Source organism: Fistularia commersonii, chromosome 7 (assembly GCF_037954325.1).
Source record: "Fistularia commersonii isolate RoL2024-O1a breed Wild chromosome 7, RoL_Fcom_v1.0, whole genome shotgun sequence".
Taxonomy (NCBI): domain Eukaryota; kingdom Metazoa; phylum Chordata; class Actinopteri; order Syngnathiformes; family Fistulariidae; genus Fistularia; species Fistularia commersonii.
Genome location: NC_141290.1, coordinates 17,075,544 through 17,093,710, shown reverse-complemented (window position 1 = coordinate 17,093,710; position 18,167 = coordinate 17,075,544). Strand labels below are relative to the sequence as shown.

Below are 18,167 nucleotides of genomic sequence, written 5' to 3'. Positions count from 1 at the left end.
TTGTAAGTTTTTCTTGTTACCACAAGGTATGTTGGATTTTTCTTTGAAGGAAATTCTTTTTTTTTTGTCTGTGGAAAAATGTTCTCATTCAAAATTACCCTGGAAATGCTGCATCTAGAGCCACAAAAAATTGTTGCAACTGACTTTTAATGTATTTGATGTTGTTTTAATGGGCAATCATTTAAATCTGTCAGTTTCAGGGTCAATATGTGCAACAAGTTAATTTCAATAACTTTTTAAAAAAAATACCAAACCCCTCCTGCCTTCAACTTGTACAGATTTTTAAATTTTGGCCCACTGTTTATTTGAGTTTGACATCCCTGCCCCATCTTTTCAAGATTTCTTAATTATCCTACAAAATAAACAAGTAAGGAATTGTTTCCAAGTGGATTAAAAAGTGTAAAAATGACCCAGAAAATTTCTTAATGATAAATTATAGGTTCAATCAGATTGCTTGAAACAATGACATCTTCATTATTGCTTCTTCAAATTCACTGTCTAATTGGATTAAAAAAAAAGAATTCAAGAGAGAAAGAATGTACATTTGTTACTTATTCCAAAAACTGTTAAAACAAGTTAAAATTACAAACTACTTATAAACTCTACAATTACTAAATTAGGTTCTTCATATAAGTGCATATTAATATACTAATAATAATACAATATTTAAATACCTATCATCAGACTCACCATTGCATTGGGGTTAAATTGGCATTACCTTAAGATATCTTATTTTGAAACTGAAAAAGCACTTTCGTGTTCTCGAACTAGATTTTTTATAGCTAAATAATGTACTGATTGATGGGAAGAAAGCCATAGAATATAAAATATATATTATAATTTCAGGTTTTTATACAACATATTTCATAAACATGTTCAGTGATTTCTTCCTTTGTGTTTAGCAAATTGAAACAAACTACTTCCACAGAGATCCATTTGTCAAGTTAGAGGTATTCAGGTCACACATGTAAATAGTTCTAGACTTTCAGTAGCAAAAAAACAGAATTAGACAGATACCAGTTAAAACAGTTCAAAATTTTTCTTATCAGAACACAATCATTTCTCTGAGTGTTTCAAGGCTCAGCTATTTTTTGCAGCACTGACCTGCCAAAATATAAGCTGACAATAATTGTTTTTTTTTTTCCATCACCAATTAAAGCGTTAAAGCCAGATGTGGCTGAAGCAAAAAAAGTCCCTGTACAATTAATTTTTAAAACAAACCCAACTGTGTATTGGGACCCCAATGAATGTCTTTGGGAACCCCTGTTCAATGAAACTGAGGTGAACTCGTCCAGTAGTGATTGTGATTGTTTAAAACTGTGAATTATCAGAAATTACATCAATTCTTCTGAGTGCGTCCTATCTAACATGATCAAAATGCTTCTTTGGTTTAAAATATATATATATATTTCTTTTACAATAATCAAACATTTACAAAGATTTTGAGCAGGTACATTCCATGAATTACAAAAAAAAAAAAAGGTACAAAACCACAAGCCTAAAACACATAAACATAGAAAAAGACACGTATAAAGAAATGGAAATGAATTGAAGCTGCTGTGTTTCATTGAAATACGAGCTGCTTGGATCTCTAGCGTAGTCGCCTTGGTTTCACATCACAGAGTTTAGAGTTAATTATGACAACAGTTTGGTCAAATGGGTCTGAGGATCATGTCGCAGGAACAAAAAGGTCAAAAAGTAACCCAAAAAGGTATGGGATTAACTGGGTGTGGCAATTCAGGACCAATGAGAAGCTGGTTATCTTGGATACAGACCAACGAAGACTTTTCCAATTGAGCAATCAGAATCTAACCGAATCGAAAGCTAATTACCTGAATTTCTCTGATTTTGTATACCCGCCCCATCTCCCTTCATCTTCCCCAAATGTATTTTGTATTTGTTTTTATTTTTTTTTTAACATTATACATTGGTTGACCTCCTGTGTGATGTGAAAAAAAATTGGTCTGCCAAAAAAAAAAAAAAAAAAAAAAAGGGCACTCTAGTCCGATCAGAAAGTGAACAGTATCAGTAGCAACAGAACTGTCAAATGGCTCACTTAATGGCTCACCTAATATATATTATATTATGATATGATTTTTATAGCATTTAGATGTTTGGAGACAATTTAAACAGCTCATGAACTCAAAATTATAATCCGTACCAAACCTGCTATAATCAATAACATGAAACAACTGAATATCAATAAAAAGTAAAAAGTTCTCCTATAACCAATATACCTATTTAGAAGATGTTGAATTTAAGTTTGTCGACAGGGCTTTTAGTCTGAAAATAGAACCGTCGAATCCAGCTCAAATATAGTTTATTTCACAAGTGGATGCTATATATACATATATATATATATATGAAAATACTGATCTGGAAAAGTTTTCAGATCGATCATTTATGGCTGAGGGAAAAAACTCCTGGAGAAAAAAATAATTGACGTTAACTACGTTCGAGCAAAGCTTGAAGATGGTTAGAAGTTATTTAGGCTTCATATAACATCATCTAACATTATGAAATTTTGGCTGCCTTTAGTATAAAATACTAAATTTTTCAAAAAAAAAAAAAACAACTGTATTGTTTAAGCAGCAACAAAATAACTAATTGCTTTCAGATAAATTAGTTTAATCTAAGAAGATCAATTTTCACAGATTTCAAAGATTTGTGACATGGGGGGGGGGGGGGGGGGGGGGGGGTTTCCAGTGGGACATGTACTATGGAGTATCACTGCTCGTGATAAGTGACATCAACCCTCTTCAGGTTCATTTCCTGCCTTCAGAATGGAGACGATCTGAGCATTCAGAGGAAGACGCTGATCACACATGAGCTTTCTTCATGGTCTTCTCTCCATCCCTCTCATTCTCACATGAGACTTCAGCGATTACAGGATCTTACCAGAGGGTGTCAGCATTCTTCAGGCCTCTTCAGGGCCTTCCCCATGTCTCAGGCCTGGAGGCATGTCCAGCCTGGTCGAGCAGCACTTTTCAGCCTGGGAGGAAGGTTTGGTGTCCCTGCCGTTTCTTGGGGGAAGACAACGTGTGGCTCGGGTTTGCAGCGGTTTCAGTTACAAAGAGTTGGGCCCACTTCCTTTTTTGATATAGAAACTCAGATCTGTTAACTTCCTGTCTGAGAGTCCAGTTAAGAATTACGTACAAATTTATCTACGTCTTCTGTATGTATTGTTGCCGCCTGTCTGTTCAACCACTTGTCAAACAAACGGTCTGATGTCAACTCCCCCTTTTCCTGCCCCCCTCCCTCTCTCTGTCGTTTGGCCAAGTCACTGGCAATTGCCAGTGCCCCCCCCTTTAGGAACCTGACAAAGTTCTCACCAACAAGTGGCCCCATGGCATACATCCCTGGCCCGTCTGCTCCGACCACTTTGTTTGTGAATGGGTCGACTTCGATTGGGTTCCTACGGCACGTGATTGGCTCGTTGGGGTTGACACCCAGCGGGCGCCCATTTTCTTCCAGGAAGGAGAGGTTGGGGTGGGCGCCGATCAGAACCAACGCCTTGGAAACCTGGACCACTGTGTACTGGCCTGAGTCTGACTGGAGGACACACTTGCGGTCAGGTCTGAACGCGACAACCCTGTGACGAGGGAAGCTGAGGTAACCTGGGTAGGATGAGGAAGAGGAGCTGGGAGAGTTCGGGCCAGAGGAGGTGTGCAGATTCTGGGAGGGCTCCTGTGGAGGAGAGACGGGCTGGTGCTGCTGCTGCGTCATCATCTGGTGAACCTGCAGGGCAAAGATGATAAGCAATCGGATTCACGAAGACCTTAAAACTATTTGCCATGAAAGCAACACTGAGCCATTGCTCATTCATGCACAGAACTATTTTTTGCAGAAAAGCACCACCTTCTGCTTGCGGGGATCTTATTATGAGGCACCAGTAAAGTCTTTACAGATGTTCCTAATGACAACATCCTCGATGCTGAGATTAACCTTTTGATTAGGACTATTTGATGTAGAACATAACCTTCTAATGTGTGTGGAGGTTCTCAGTCATCGGAGATCAGCTCCTCCTGCACCAGACTCCTACTCACCTTATGATACTCCGGATAGAGCACTTTGGGCAGCTGGTTGAAAATAAGGCCGGGGTCTGTGACAGAGCGACGGAAAGCATGATAGACTGGCGTGTTGAGATGGTGGGCGGCCAGTACAGCATCGGCCGCCGTTAGTCCTGCACCCACTACCAACACCGGGTCCGATGACTGGTCAAGTTCACCGCGGCAAATGGCGGCTTCCAGCTCCCAGAAAGAGTGGAAGATGAAAGGGAGGGACTCGCCTTCCACACCCAGCCTGGCTGGAATGTCGTGGGTCCCGGTTGCCAGAACCACATTCTGGGCCAGTAGAGAGAATGGAACCTCCTCTGGCATAGAGGAACCATCTAGGAGGAGAACGAACATGACGTAGTGACGCACCCATTTTTCAACATGAAAAAATGCAACGGTTATCTTTATCCACCCACCTCCTACTTTGTCGCCCCCCCTGCGCTGCAGTCCCTCAACTCTCCAGCAGGGTGGCAACCCATCAAAGCTGCCATGCTGCCTGGTTACCGAGGTAACAGTGATGCCGCAGGCAAAGCTCTGCTCCAAGGACATCTGGGAAACGTAGTGTTCGTAATAGGAAGCGATTTCAGCTGGTGTGGCTCGTTCATTGCGGACATTTCTGAAAGTAAATGGGGGGGATGATGCAACAAGACAGCTAAGGTTTTGTACTGAACAGTTCAGTAAACAACATGGATTATAAACAGGTCGAACAGAGTATTTTTTTGATTTGCCTGTCATCGAGGGAGGTTTCAGTTCAGGTTGCCAAGTAGCTAAGAACATAATTGAGACTTGAATAATAATGACTACATTCCCATTGTCTGCTGGCAACATTTTTGCAAGGTCTTAGTATGAAATCAATGATCAAGTTAAATGCTCGCATTGCTATATGCTAGTTGCCAGCCTAAAAAGGGAAAGTTTGATCAAGCTCTTGGAAATTCAAGATGTAATATTACAATCAAAATGTTTTCTTTTTTTTATTTGGGCACTAACAACTCTAATTCAGAATTATACTTAAGAACATTTCAGGAGTTGCGTCAAAAACTGGATCCCTCTCACTCTTTGTGGTTGGTAAAACTATATTTGCAGATCATTTCCTCTGCAATTAATCTGTTTTGTTTCTCCATGATGACACTATGGGGTGGAGGCAGAATCACAATGTAAACCAATTTTATCAGATTTCTACTGTAAATAAGCCTCTCTAGAAAAGAGAAAAAAGCATTGCCTTAAAGCCCATGATAGCTGTAATTCAGATAAGATGACCAAGTCCGTCCTTCCTTCCATGGACAAACCTGCGTTTATCTCTCATCCAGTCCTTCAGTTTAAGTCCAGGAAGCTCCATCCAGTTGGCCAAGCTCAGAGTTAACATGGAGCCCTCCATTGCCTGAAAACATCAAATCCATATTCACAAGGAATTTACTGGTGGGTGGATAAAAAAACACAAAGACCAGCATCATGTCTGCCAGCTGACACACAGGGTTTAGCCTGACAGCTCAATATTGCTAAAATAGAGTACTGCATGCATTACAGATGTGTCTGACTATAAACTATCAGGTTTTAATGCTTGTTCAAGACAAGTTTGTTGTCTGTCCGTTCACAACAGGTCTTTGTGAAGATAGGACAATATAATAATAAATACAGAACGCCTGTGACAAATGGTTTAAGCTCTAGAGACTCCAGCTTTGATATTCAATTTTGAATCAGACAGAATTTCAGAGATGCAAACTCTAAAGAACATTTTGACAAAGCCATGTGCCATGATGCCCTCTAGTTGCAGTTACATACATGCCAGGCTCCTCCAGGGGGTCCTTTCCCGAGCACCAAGTGAGGCGTGGCCCTCTCCGGCTCGTATCGCCACTCCAGTGGTGAAGTGTGGTCCAGTCCAAAGTCGCCATCGGGCAGAAGCAACGCATCGAAGAGCACGGCCACAGGATTAGATGACCGGCCCTCCAGCCCCTCACACAGGTATTCCAGGTCCTGGAAGAAGAGAGTGCTGACTCAAACAAATAGTCCCTCATTGCACTTTCATTTTCAACAAAAAAAAAAAAAAAACAACACAAAAAAACCACAAAGACACATTGACTCACAAACCTGCTCTAGCAGCGACAGTTGAGGCTGCTCCACCAATTTGTTGTGCAGTAGGGGGTTGGGATGAGGTACCTCATGTGACAGGTAGGGTGTGTAGCCTGACAAGAGGTAGGAGAGACAGATCCCTGAGGGGCCGTTGCCTGGGAAACAGAGATCGAGTTTCAGCACAGAGAAACAAACCCACCAAGGCGCGTGATAAGGTTCCAACCGCACTTACTAATCTACCTGTAGAAAATGTACATTTCAATTAGAATTACCCCCCTGTCCAATAATGCAGTGAATGGTTTGCTTTCTATGAAAATATTTTTTTCCACCATGTTTTATCATGTTGACGTGTTTCTCAATGTATTGGTGTATAATATCTATGATGACTTTCCTGGTTTCCAAGCAATTCAATATTTTTATTTTTGCAACTTGTTGGTATTTCAAAGCTTACTGAGGCTCTAAGTTTTGATAATTCATTTAATTTTTAGTCATTTCTATTCAATTATATTTGGATAGAAAATCATACGAGCCTGCCTCAAATTCCACTGCTGCTTTGCAAGTGTTAATTAAACCGATGAGCACAATTCAGCATTTGGGGTGGTGGATGGTGATGGGAAATCGATCATTTTTCCACTAGGAAAAAGATTTGATACTCCAATGTTAGACAGTAAGCTGCATGTGTGTGGGAGAGGGGGTGCAGCATATTTGTGTTTTCAAATACAACTGTGACAACTGGACTTTCCTTGAAAATTTTTCACCTGAGGCTCCTTTAGTACTGACTGGCTTCAGCACACACACACACACTGCTTTTTTTATTGCATGACATAAGTTTTTGATACATCAGAAAATAGATCATAATATTTGGTACAGAAACCTTTGTTGGCAATTACAGAGATCAGATGTTTCCGGTAGTTCTTGACCAGAGTTGCACACACTGCAGCAGGGATTCTGGCCCACTCCTCCATACAGACCTGCTCCAGATCCTTGAGGTTTTGGGGCAGTCACTGGGCAATATGGACTTTCAGCTCCCTCCAAAGATTATTTTTGTTGGGTTCAGGTCTGGAGCCTGGCAAGGCCACTCCAGGACCATTGGGATGCTTCTTACGGAGCCTCTCCTTAGTTTCCCTGGCTGTGTGTTTTACACTGTTTTCATGCTGGAAGACCCAGTCAGGATCCATCTTCAAGGCTCTTACTGAGGGAAGGAGGTTGTTGACAAAGATCTTGCGATACATTGCCCCATCCTCCCCTCAATACGGAGCAGTCGTCCTGTCCCCTTTGCAGAAAAGTATCTCCAAAGAATGATTTCCACCTCCATGCTTCCCAGTTGGAATGGTGTTCTTGGGGTTGTACTCATCCTTCTTCTTCATCCAAACACGGCGAGTGGAGTTTAGACCAAAAAGCTACATTTTTGTTTCATCAGACCACATGACCTCCATTCCTCCCCTGGATCCCCTCTGGTCATTGGTGAACTTCAGACAGGCCTGAACATGTGCTGGCTTGAGCTGGGGGGACCTTGTGTGAACTGCAGGATTTTAATCCATGGCAGCGTAGTGTGTTACTAATGGGTTTCTTTGAGACTGTGGTCCCAGCTCTCCTCAAGTCATTGACCAGGTCCAGCCGTGTAGTTCTAGGCTGATCCCTAACCTTCCTTATGATCATTGATGGAGCCCCTGACCGAGGGAGATTGACCGTCATCTTCAACTTCTTCCATTTTGAAGTTGTGCCAACAGTTGTTACCTTCCCACCAAGCTGCTTGCCAATTCTCCTGTAGCCCATCCCAGCCTTGTGCGGGTCTACAATTTTCTCCCCGATGCCCTTACACAACTCTCTGGTCTTGGCCATTGTGGAGAGGTTGAAGTTCGAGTGTGTGTACAGGTGTCTTTTATACAGGTAAGGAGTTCAAACTGGTGCAATTAATACAGGTAATGAATGGAGAACAGGAGGTCTTCTTAAAGAGGAGCTATTAGGTCTGAGAGCCGCAATTCTTACAGGTTGGTAGGTAATCAAATACTTATGTCATGCAATAAAAAGCAAATTAATTACTTAAAAATCATACAATGTGTTTTTTCTGGATTTTTGTTTTAGATTCTGTCACTCACAATTGAAGAGTACCGATGATAAAACTTACAGACCCCTGCAGGCTTTGCAAGTGGGAAAAGCTGAAAAATCAGCAGTGTATCAAATACTTGTTCTCCCTACTGTAACTACATAATTAGAAGAAAAGAAAAGAAGCCAAAAGGCAAAAACAAGGCTGGATCATTTCTACAGTAAAAGACAAAATAACCAACACAAACATGAACTTTAATTTTTCACCGCATGATCACTTGTGTAAGTGGGAGAGGTGTTATGCTAATGGAGGTGTCATTCGTTGGAACAGAAGAGCAACTTACACCTAGTTTCTGCAGATCAACTCTTCCACTTGCACAACAAGCCACCATAATCTAGACCCACCCAAAACCTGGCAGTTATATTCGGAAACTCCCCATAGGTAATTAGAGCCGAAGAACCCTCTTGGAAGAGGGGTAAAACATCTTCAAGTGAAGAAATTCAAGTCCAGTTGCAAAGACAAGAAGACATTGACAAGAATTCACCAGGACCTGGATAACTGAGAACCTCCACATATATTGTACAGGGAAACACGTTTCCACGCTGTACACATGACAATAAACACTTTGAATCTTGAATCTTAAAAGTAGCCTAAGAGATAGGTAGTTACACTGCATCAAGTGAGAGTCAGACCTTCAAATCAGCCTTTGTGGCCTTAAGTGCCTGGACTTTTCATCTAGACTGTGTATAAATAAACAAAAATAAAAAAAATAGTACTAAAAACACCCAAATTTGTGTTTCAAGGATAAATACCCGGAAACAGGCTCAAACACACCCTAAGTTCCAGCAAGACGGAAACTTAAATAGCTTTCAGAAAACGTGGAAAACTACAAGAAATCAGTAAGAAAAAAAAAAGAAAATTCTAGCCTGGACCTCCAGATGCATGTCGCCACAGCGATAACCTAACAACAAACATTGACAAGCCAGTCTCCTGGGTTTAAGGTAGCCAAAAAAATCCAGAAGCTCAAATGCAGCAGTAAAATAAAAAACATCCTGCTCAGTGACCGTCCATCCGCAGATGTAACTCCTCAAGGTTGAAACAGCAGCTTGAGGCTGCTGTCAAATCTCCACAAACAGCAAAAGTAAATTACATCAATCAGAGCTGAAATTATTTTAGTTTAATCATTCAAAGTCCTATTTTAATGTTGTATGCTTTCTGTTTTTGACACTTGCAATTTCAGATAGCTGCAACTGATAGTTGTCTGCTGCTACTTCAAGTGGCTGGGGGAAAAAAAAACAAAAACAAAGAAAGATTAAAAAAAAAAAAAAAAAAAAAAAAAAAAAAAAAAAATCACATTAACGTTGCAGACACAGCACGTGATGATAGATTTTAACATCTGGTTCTATATCTGTGAATCTTTAAATGACCATGCTTTTGTCAAAAGAGGAGTATTTCAGACATAAATGGTGCTGGATGTCCTTTCACAGAGTTGGGCTTTGTGTTGAGGTTCAGCTGTTGATTGTGGTGGTTCAGGAAGGTGGGGGGCATCGAGTATTGTGTGTCTTACCAATAATCACCACAGGAAGTATCTCTCCTGGAACTATTTCTTTGTCGTGAAGATCCATTTTTGACTGGGGAGAGGGAAAAAAATTGGTTAACATTTTACAACTACCAATATAATTTAGATTAGTGAAAAAGAGTTAACTTGTTAACAATTACTGGATTATGTCACCAGTACATTTCAACTGCCATCAATGAACACAACTCCTGACCTCAATGACCCCGTTTTGCACATCAGCACATAATAAAACACAGTAAAATGCACATGTATCTTTTTTTAAGATTGCTTTCCAATCAATTAAAAAATCATTCAGAAAAAAAATAATGTGGTAATATAAATAAATAGCAATTGGGACTGTAAGACATCAATTATCATTAACTTTGCCAAAGTCACACTATAAATCAATGTATATTAGTGTCTCTACTTTCATTTTGAAAATACAATTTTTCTAAACGGTTCAAATGTATTTTCATATATGTTAGAATTAATACTTTTGTTAATAATGGTTAATCAGACTGTCAAATCATAAAAATGCTTTTATTTTGAAATCCCCAACTGTAATTATTTGCCACCACAAAACAGCCATAAAATGGCTGTATATTATTTTTCATGGTTTCCACTGAAATTTAGCCAGAATAGTGACCCCATGAATATATTTTTTTAAGAGGAAATTATATCATTAAAATCAGTGATTGCAGTACTTGCACTACAGATGTCAAGTTGAATTTAAAATCTAAACTGTATTTGACAACATGAATAAAATCCCATAAAGCGGACTTGGTGGGGAAGATTATTTTTCATCTATGAAACTTGTGTAAAGTCCCTGCTCAAGTTGAAAGCAGGAGGTAGCCGGGAGACATTTTGGATCACGTCAAAAGAATTTACAGTGCATATTCATGTATTCCAGAAAAACGATCGCACACACACAGAAACACTTGTTTCGGAAGGGGAGGGGTGAGCTGGCGGCGCTCAGCAGTCATAGCGGAATGCTTTCAACAAAGTGCAAAGTCATGCTTACACAGAAGAGAGAAAGTAGGAGACTGAAGTTAAGAAGAAGGGGAAAGAAAAGCTGAAAGAGTAATGGACAACCTGAAATGAGCGAGGTAGCAAATGGTGGAATAAGTAGTAGAGGGTAAAATACAAGGGCTGCATAACGCCAGAGAAAAGGGTTGGCATCAAGCTCTGGGCATTGTGGACACACACACACAGACACACACAGACACACACAGACACACACAGACACACACACAGACACACACACAGACACACACACAGACACACACACAGACACACACACACAGAGAGAGAGAGAGAGAGAGAGCTCAAGTTGACTCCAGGGCATGACGACTGGTTTTTATTTAACTTTTTTGGCACAGAACAGTCTTTCCTAGGACGAAGAGACTAAACCCTGAACGCGGTTCACTCCCAGTCTTGGTTTGACTTCCTTATTTAAGTTGGATGGAATGCAGGTGTTCTGATGGAATATTTAAAAAATAAACAGGTGGGAATAAGTACAAAAATAAAACCAAAGGCCGGTTACATAACGTTACTATGAAGCCCTTGCTCATCATTCTGTAGCTTCACTGTCCTGAGGGGGGAGAGGGAGGGGGACGAGTCATATTGAGTGTATGAAGACAAGAAGCACTTACCCCCCTTCCAAAAAAAGTTCACTAAAATCACAATAAAAACTCAAAATAGGTTCCAAAAAAGACTGAAAAAAGCACATCTTCCAACACCTTGGCGGTTCTGTCACTAGCAGACACTTCAGACATGTGCCATATGGCGGCAGTGCTGACGCTGCTCTGGGATCATCCTGCAGCTGATTGGGCGCCTGCCATCTGTTAGCCTGGTGGCTAAGCTAGACTTTAATAACCTGCCCCATTGGACAGCCAGCCAAAGAGCTGCTGGAATCTGGAGTTGCCTACAGGACAACTTGTGCTAACAAATTACACACCTAATGTAACAGTTGGTTATTCGGTGTGCAAAACGTTAGCAAATCGGTTTTATTATAACCGTATATTTCTTGGAAGAATATACCATGCCAGATAAAAATTCCAATAGATTCATCTGTGCAAAGAGGAACAACTTGTGGTTTTATTGGAATGCAGCCTTCCATCTTTAAATCTCATTTAACAGAATAAAAAGTTATTTCCACACAGTTTCTTGATGCATACAGCATTTCTTGAATTATTCTGAGGAATTGATAGGTGTTTTTTACTTGAAAGTACATTTACTTGGGAAAAGGAGTGTTTTTTTTTTCTATTTTTAATTTCATTTCCATTTCAATTATAATAACCAGAGGATAGTAAAGCTGAAACAACTACATTTTGATCAAAATTCCTCCACAGCTGCTTTTGCAAGACCCTCCTAAAATGCGTCTTTTCAAATGATGTTAAGTTTATCAACCTCTTCTGAGTTTGCATTTGTTCAGGTCAACACCCCCCCACCACCACCACCTTTCTCCTCATTTGCATTTACTTCCTGCCAATACCCAGGTGAGGGAGCAGCCAACTGAACTAACAACAGGTTTAGAGGGTACAGTATTGCTTATCTGACAGTAGTCATTTAAAAGACTCACTATCAGTTCAGGAGCCATTTTCCTGTAATTATACAGTGCACAATGCCGTGGAAGACCGCCTCTGGAGACATCTGCTGTAAAACATCTATACCATCTGACCATCCCGTTCTCATTTCATAAATCTGGGGAAGAAAATCAAGTTAAACTGCTCGACATTGAGGTGATAATCCGTGAAGAAAGAGGTGGATTGCGTAACAATTTTTCAACACAGATACAGAAAAGATACAAAAAAACAATGAGCACGCTCTGATAAGAGCATGAAAATATGAATAGAGAGGTAATTTAGGTCTTAGTGCATCTCCGCTGTATTAACTGGCATCTAAGACAACCACTTGGGGCATCATCGATAAAAGATCTACCACTGTGTTCCCAGATATCAGTGTTCTTACTCTTTTCAGCATCATTTACTAAGCGCTCCCTGCAACAGGAGCTGGGTGCCAACTATGTGCAATTATCACAACGAATGAGAGTCTGTAGACGAAACATTTATGAAGAAAACAATTTGCCCTTTCCTGTACCCCTTCTATGACTCCAAAGATTTTCATACTGACTATGTTTGTTCACTGCCTTCACCAAAACTAAGGCAACAGGCCAGGATTTCTGCTGAACTTCCCTCTTCCATTACATTCACTATCCCTGCTCTGTACATGTACAAACCATTTTACTTTACCTCCCTTACTTTACCTCCAAAGCATCTAACATATGCTGTCCTTCTGATGGACTCATTCCGGATCCTTTACATCCTCCTCGCTTAAAAAAAAAATACCCTTAACATTTTTATCTCTGCTACCGCCACCTTTCTCTAACTCAATTCCACTGTCTGTAATCAGACAACAATGTTGCTTTTACCACTGTCTTGTACAAGTTTCGTTTCATTCTGCTTTTCTCACACAACACACCTGACATTTTTCTCCACTTGGTCATACCTTCTTGCACATGTCTCTTTACCCCATCTCTCACACTCTCCATTGCTCTCAACTGTTGACCATAAGCACTTAAAAGCCTCTGCAGTCTTTATATCTATTCCTTGTAACCTCAATGTTTCACTTGTGTATCTCTCATTCACACATGTACGGTCTTACTGCAGCTTGCCTTTAATCCTCTCCAGGGCATATCTCCATTTATTTGGATTTTCCTACACCTGCTCCCACTACAGACCACAACATCATCTGTCAGCCTGTCCATTACCATAGTGAAGAAAGGGACTCTGAGTTTACAGGACTGTCTCAGAAAATTAGAATATTGTGATAAAATTCTTTATCTTCTGCAATGCAATTAAAAAAACAAAAAATACTTTTTCATAATATTCTAATAGTTTGAGATATGATTTTTGAGTTTTCTTAAGATGTAGGCCACATTCAGCAATATTAAAATAATAAAAGGCTTGCAATATTTCAGTTGATTTTTAATGAATCCAGAATGTATGACATTTTTGTTTTTGTAATTACATTACAGAAGATAAAGAACTTCATCACAATATTCTAATTTTCTGAGACAGTCCTGTATATGTGATGCAATCCAACCTCTACATTGAACTCCTCTGGAGAAACCTACCTACCACCATTAAAAAAACAACAACACATAAATACATATTCAATGATCAAAGTGTCACTTTTCCCCTAACTTTATGATATCACAAATACTGGCTGGATGGGCATGATGTCACTTAAGCCTTAACAGTGGAGAAAACATATTAGCATACTCACACACGCACACACACTTATATATGCTGGCATACATATGTATATATATATATATACATATGGGACTTTTTGATCGTGAAATGCGTTTTGTTTTAAGTAGAATCACTTGATGTGATTTTTTTTTCTAAAATATATATGGAAATAGTCTTGAGGCGTCAATATATGTATGTTATATAAGCTAGTCGGCTACATCAGAGGTTGCCGTTGAAACGTCATTCGCTGGTTAAACCCATTTCGAAGAGGAAAAAGTGACCTTTTTGGGGGCAAACCACTGTGGGAAAGCCTGAATTAGTAATTGGTGGTATTTTTTATAGCACAACTCATTTGTTACGAATGGGTTTTCACCACGGAGATAAACCATGAACAAACCTCTTGCCTTAATCAGTTCATGGGAGGGAAAGTCTGGAGGTTAAAGAGGAGCAGAGACCCCTGGGAGAGGTCGAAGCTTGACTGGAGACGTAACCGGTGCGTCGCAGAATTGGACGCCCAGCCTGCGGATCGGTGTGCTGTGCGACTCACTTCGCGTCACTGAGGGCGGATGATGGGCTTCTACCGGCACCGGCGACCGAGCACCGTCGGCCGCGAAAAATACACGGATCCCGCAACCGGGTGAAAAAACTAACGTCGTCAATTACGACCTACCGAGGCGCCTGTACGCATGCGCCCCATCATTCATACAGAATGCCCGCAATGTAGGCGCAGGTTAAACTCACCCGCTATCCCTCGTCCAGTCGGAGGAAAATATCCCAAGGTGAATGATTTGCTGTAAATCTTCTTCAACCGCCCTCCGGCCAGTCATTCACTAGTTTCTGTCGTCCTTTGTGTTGTTGCAATTGACCACATGTTCGCTAGGAACTGCGGATAGCGCCCGTCTCCGCACTGTCACATTATATACCGCTAAACGCCAAGGTTGCGTCAGCCAATCAGCGGGCGGCTCCGCCCCTTCAATCTCCCTTGATCCTTCCCACATCCAAGTTTACGTCATGGGCAAAGATCGTATCTGCAAGAGGAGGAATCCGACCTGAACAGAGATCTACTGTTCGTTACTTAACTGTTGTTTTTACAAAGCGACGAACAAGCGGCACGATCATACCACCTCAATACGAGCTGTACCTCAAGGTTTTTCCTACGTTCGTAAAAGTCGCAATCACGACTGCACATTCGTACATTTTCAATCAGTCTACCTCTTTCGTCTGACATTGTATATTTCATTGAAACCTCTGTTCTACACTTACCTCTTTGTGTCTTTCTCGTTAATTTGATTTTTTTTTTAATCTTTTTTGCCTTGTCTTTTCTCGTTTGTCCACTGCGGCTGGTGCAATATCGCAATCTCTCCTTCATTCGGCCAATGATTGATTTGTATTTTATTTTCTTCCACCTCTTAAAATTATTTTACGAACTGGGGCTACTGAGGGTTGAGGAAGGTGAAATGTGTGTACAGAAGCAGAGAGATAAGAGGAAAGGCAAGAGTCGGGGACTGAGAGTAGGGACTTTGAATGTTTCCATGACAGGAAAAGGAAGAGAGTTGGTTGACATGATGCAGAGAAGAAACATGGGTATATTGCGTGTCCAGGAGATCAGGTTGAAAGGTAATAAAGCCAGAAGCAAAGGATAGTTGGACTATCACGGCACTGAAAGGAAGGGAAAAGTAGGCGAAACGACTGTCAGATAGACTTCCGAGTCTGAAATTGGTAATAGAAGGTGTGATGCTCAATGTTGTTAGTGCCTATGCCTGCAGGTAGGATGAGAGTTAGAGGAGAAGGAGAAGTTTTGGAATGAGCTAGATGAAGTGATGCGGAATATACCCAGGGATAAGAGAGTGATAATTGGTGCAGACTTCAATGGGCATGTTAGTGCAGGCAATAGAGGGGGTGAAGAAGTGATGGGCCAATCAGGTATACAAGATAAGAATGCAAAGGGACAAATGGTGGTAGATTTTGCAAAAAGGATGGAAATGACTGTAGTTAACACTTTTTTCCAGAAAAGACAGGAAAATAGACTACATCTTGTATAGACGAGGTAATCTGAGGAAGATCAGTGACTACAGAGTAGTTGTAGGTGAGTGTGCAGTAGCAGTAGCGATAACTATAGAGGGATGTAATTGATGAACAATGCAATGAAGTTATGGGAAAGAGTAGTGGAAACTAGACTGAGGGCAGAAGTCAGCATTTGTGAACAGTAGTATGGCTTCATGCCTAGAAAGAGTACTACAGATGCAGCATTTGCTTTGAGAATGCTAATAGAGAAGTACAGAGAAGGCCAGAGGGAGCTGCATTGTGTTTTCGTAGACCTAGAAAAATGACAGGGTGCTGAGAGAGGAAGTCTGGTATTGTATGAGGAAGTCCGGAGTGGCAAAGCAGTATGTCAGACTTGTGCAGGACATGTATGCAAGCTGTGAGACAGTGGTGTGGTGTACTGTTGGTGTAACACAGAAGTTCAAGGCGGAGGTGGGACACCTGGGATCAGCTCTGAGCCCCTTCTTGTTTGCAGTGGTGATGGACAGGCTGACAGATGAGGTTAAACAGGAATCTCCATGGACCGTGATGTTGCAGATGACATTTTGCTCTGTAGTGACAGCAGGGAACAGGTGCAGGGAATGCTAGAGGCGGCGGTATGCTCTGGAAAGGAGAGGAACGAAGGTTAGTCGCAGCAAGACAGAATATATGTGTGTGAATGAGAGGAACCCAGGTGGATCGGTGAGGCTACAGGGAGTGGAGATCAAGTATGCAGGATTTCAAGTACTTAGGGTCAACAGTCCAGAGCAACGGAGAGTGGGAAAAAGAGGTGAAGAGATGGATTCAAGCAGCTTGGAATGTGTGGAGAAAAGTGTCAGGGGTACTATGCGATAGAAGACTATCAGCCAGAATGAAAGGAAATGTGTACAAGACAGTGGTGAGATCAGCAACGCTGTATGGCCTAGAAACAGTAAAAATGCCGGAAATACAGGAGGCAGAGCTAGAGGTCGCAGAGATGAAGATGCTATGGTTCTCTTAGGGAGTGACAAGGATAGATAGGATCAGAAATTAGCCTATCAGAGGAACAGCACATGTTAGGTGTTTTTGAGAGAAGGTCAGAGAAGCCAGACTGAGATGGTTGGGTCATGTACAGAGGAGGGATTGTGAATGTATTGGTAGACGGATGCAGGAATTGGAGATGCCAGACAGGAGGTCTCGAGGAAGACCAAAGAGAAGATTTATGGACATACTGAAAGACGGCATGAAGTTAGTTGATGTGAGAGAGAAGGATACAGAGAATAGGGTTAGATGGAGAAGGTTTATTTGCTGTGGAGACCCCTGAAGGGAAAAGCTGAAAGAAAAAGAAGATGTAAATTCTCCATTCGTTAAAATGTTACTATTTATCTTTGTGCCGCATGTCATTCAAAAACTCAATACAGCAGCAGGACACAGATAAGAAAAAGTTAACAAAAACTGGGAGCAAATTACATCAGAATTTAACTGAAAACAAATGATAAAATGATAAAAAGTCTCAACATGTTACATCCAGCTAACCTGGATACATAAATGCATAATAATAAACATACTGTAGTTGATGACTTATCAGTGCAGGGAAATGCAAACAGTGCAGAGAACTTTAAACATAAACAGAAGTGTAAATAGCATTAGAACATGTAAACAGTATTGGTAGATGTGCAAGTTAAAATTGAGTGCAGTTTTGAGAGTGAAACTCACAAAGTGCAGGTGCAGGTTGTATGCAGATGGTTAAAAAGACAGTTTATTGACATGAACAGTAAAGTGCAGAAATGCACATTTGTCCTGAGGTGCTACATGGTTGTTGACTCTTGTCAGCTTATATTACATTACTGTCATTTGGCAGACACTTTTATCCAAAGCGACTTGCAAAAAGTGCAATTCACCCGTTCTGGAGTCTGATGGCAGTCGGATAAAATGAATTCTTTAGTCCTGCCATTCTATATTTCACACTCTACCTCCGACCGCAGGGTAGGAGTATGAACAGTCTATGTTGAGGGTGGGCGTGGTCCTTGGCGATGGAGGCAGTTCTCTTGTGGACGACAGTGGTAGACGGTCTGCAGAGAAGGCAGCGGGTGTCTGGTGATCTTCTCTTTAGTCTTTACCATTCACTGAAGGCGTCTGCCGTCCAGAGCAGTGGTGCTGCCACGCAACACAATGATGTAGCT

The 18,167-nt window shown here is 41.0% G+C and overlaps 1 protein-coding gene across 1 annotated transcript; it reads right to left on the bottom strand.

The window, feature by feature from the left end:
- Nucleotides 1-1,384: 1,384 nt before the first annotated feature.
- On the bottom strand, nucleotides 1,385-14,928 carry osgn1 (oxidative stress induced growth inhibitor 1). The gene is made up of 8 exons (XM_086150131.1): nucleotides 14,725-14,928; nucleotides 9,737-9,800; nucleotides 6,141-6,277; nucleotides 5,835-6,026; nucleotides 5,342-5,433; nucleotides 4,472-4,671; nucleotides 4,047-4,390; nucleotides 1,385-3,738 (listed from the first exon to the last, which is right to left on the bottom strand). Exons 2-8 carry the CDS (start codon nucleotides 9,792-9,794, stop codon nucleotides 3,142-3,144), a joined length of 1,620 nt encoding a protein of 539 aa, XP_086006257.1. The 5' UTR covers nucleotides 9,795-9,800; nucleotides 14,725-14,928; the 3' UTR covers nucleotides 1,385-3,141.
- Between the last annotated feature and the right edge of the window lie 3,239 nt (nucleotides 14,929-18,167).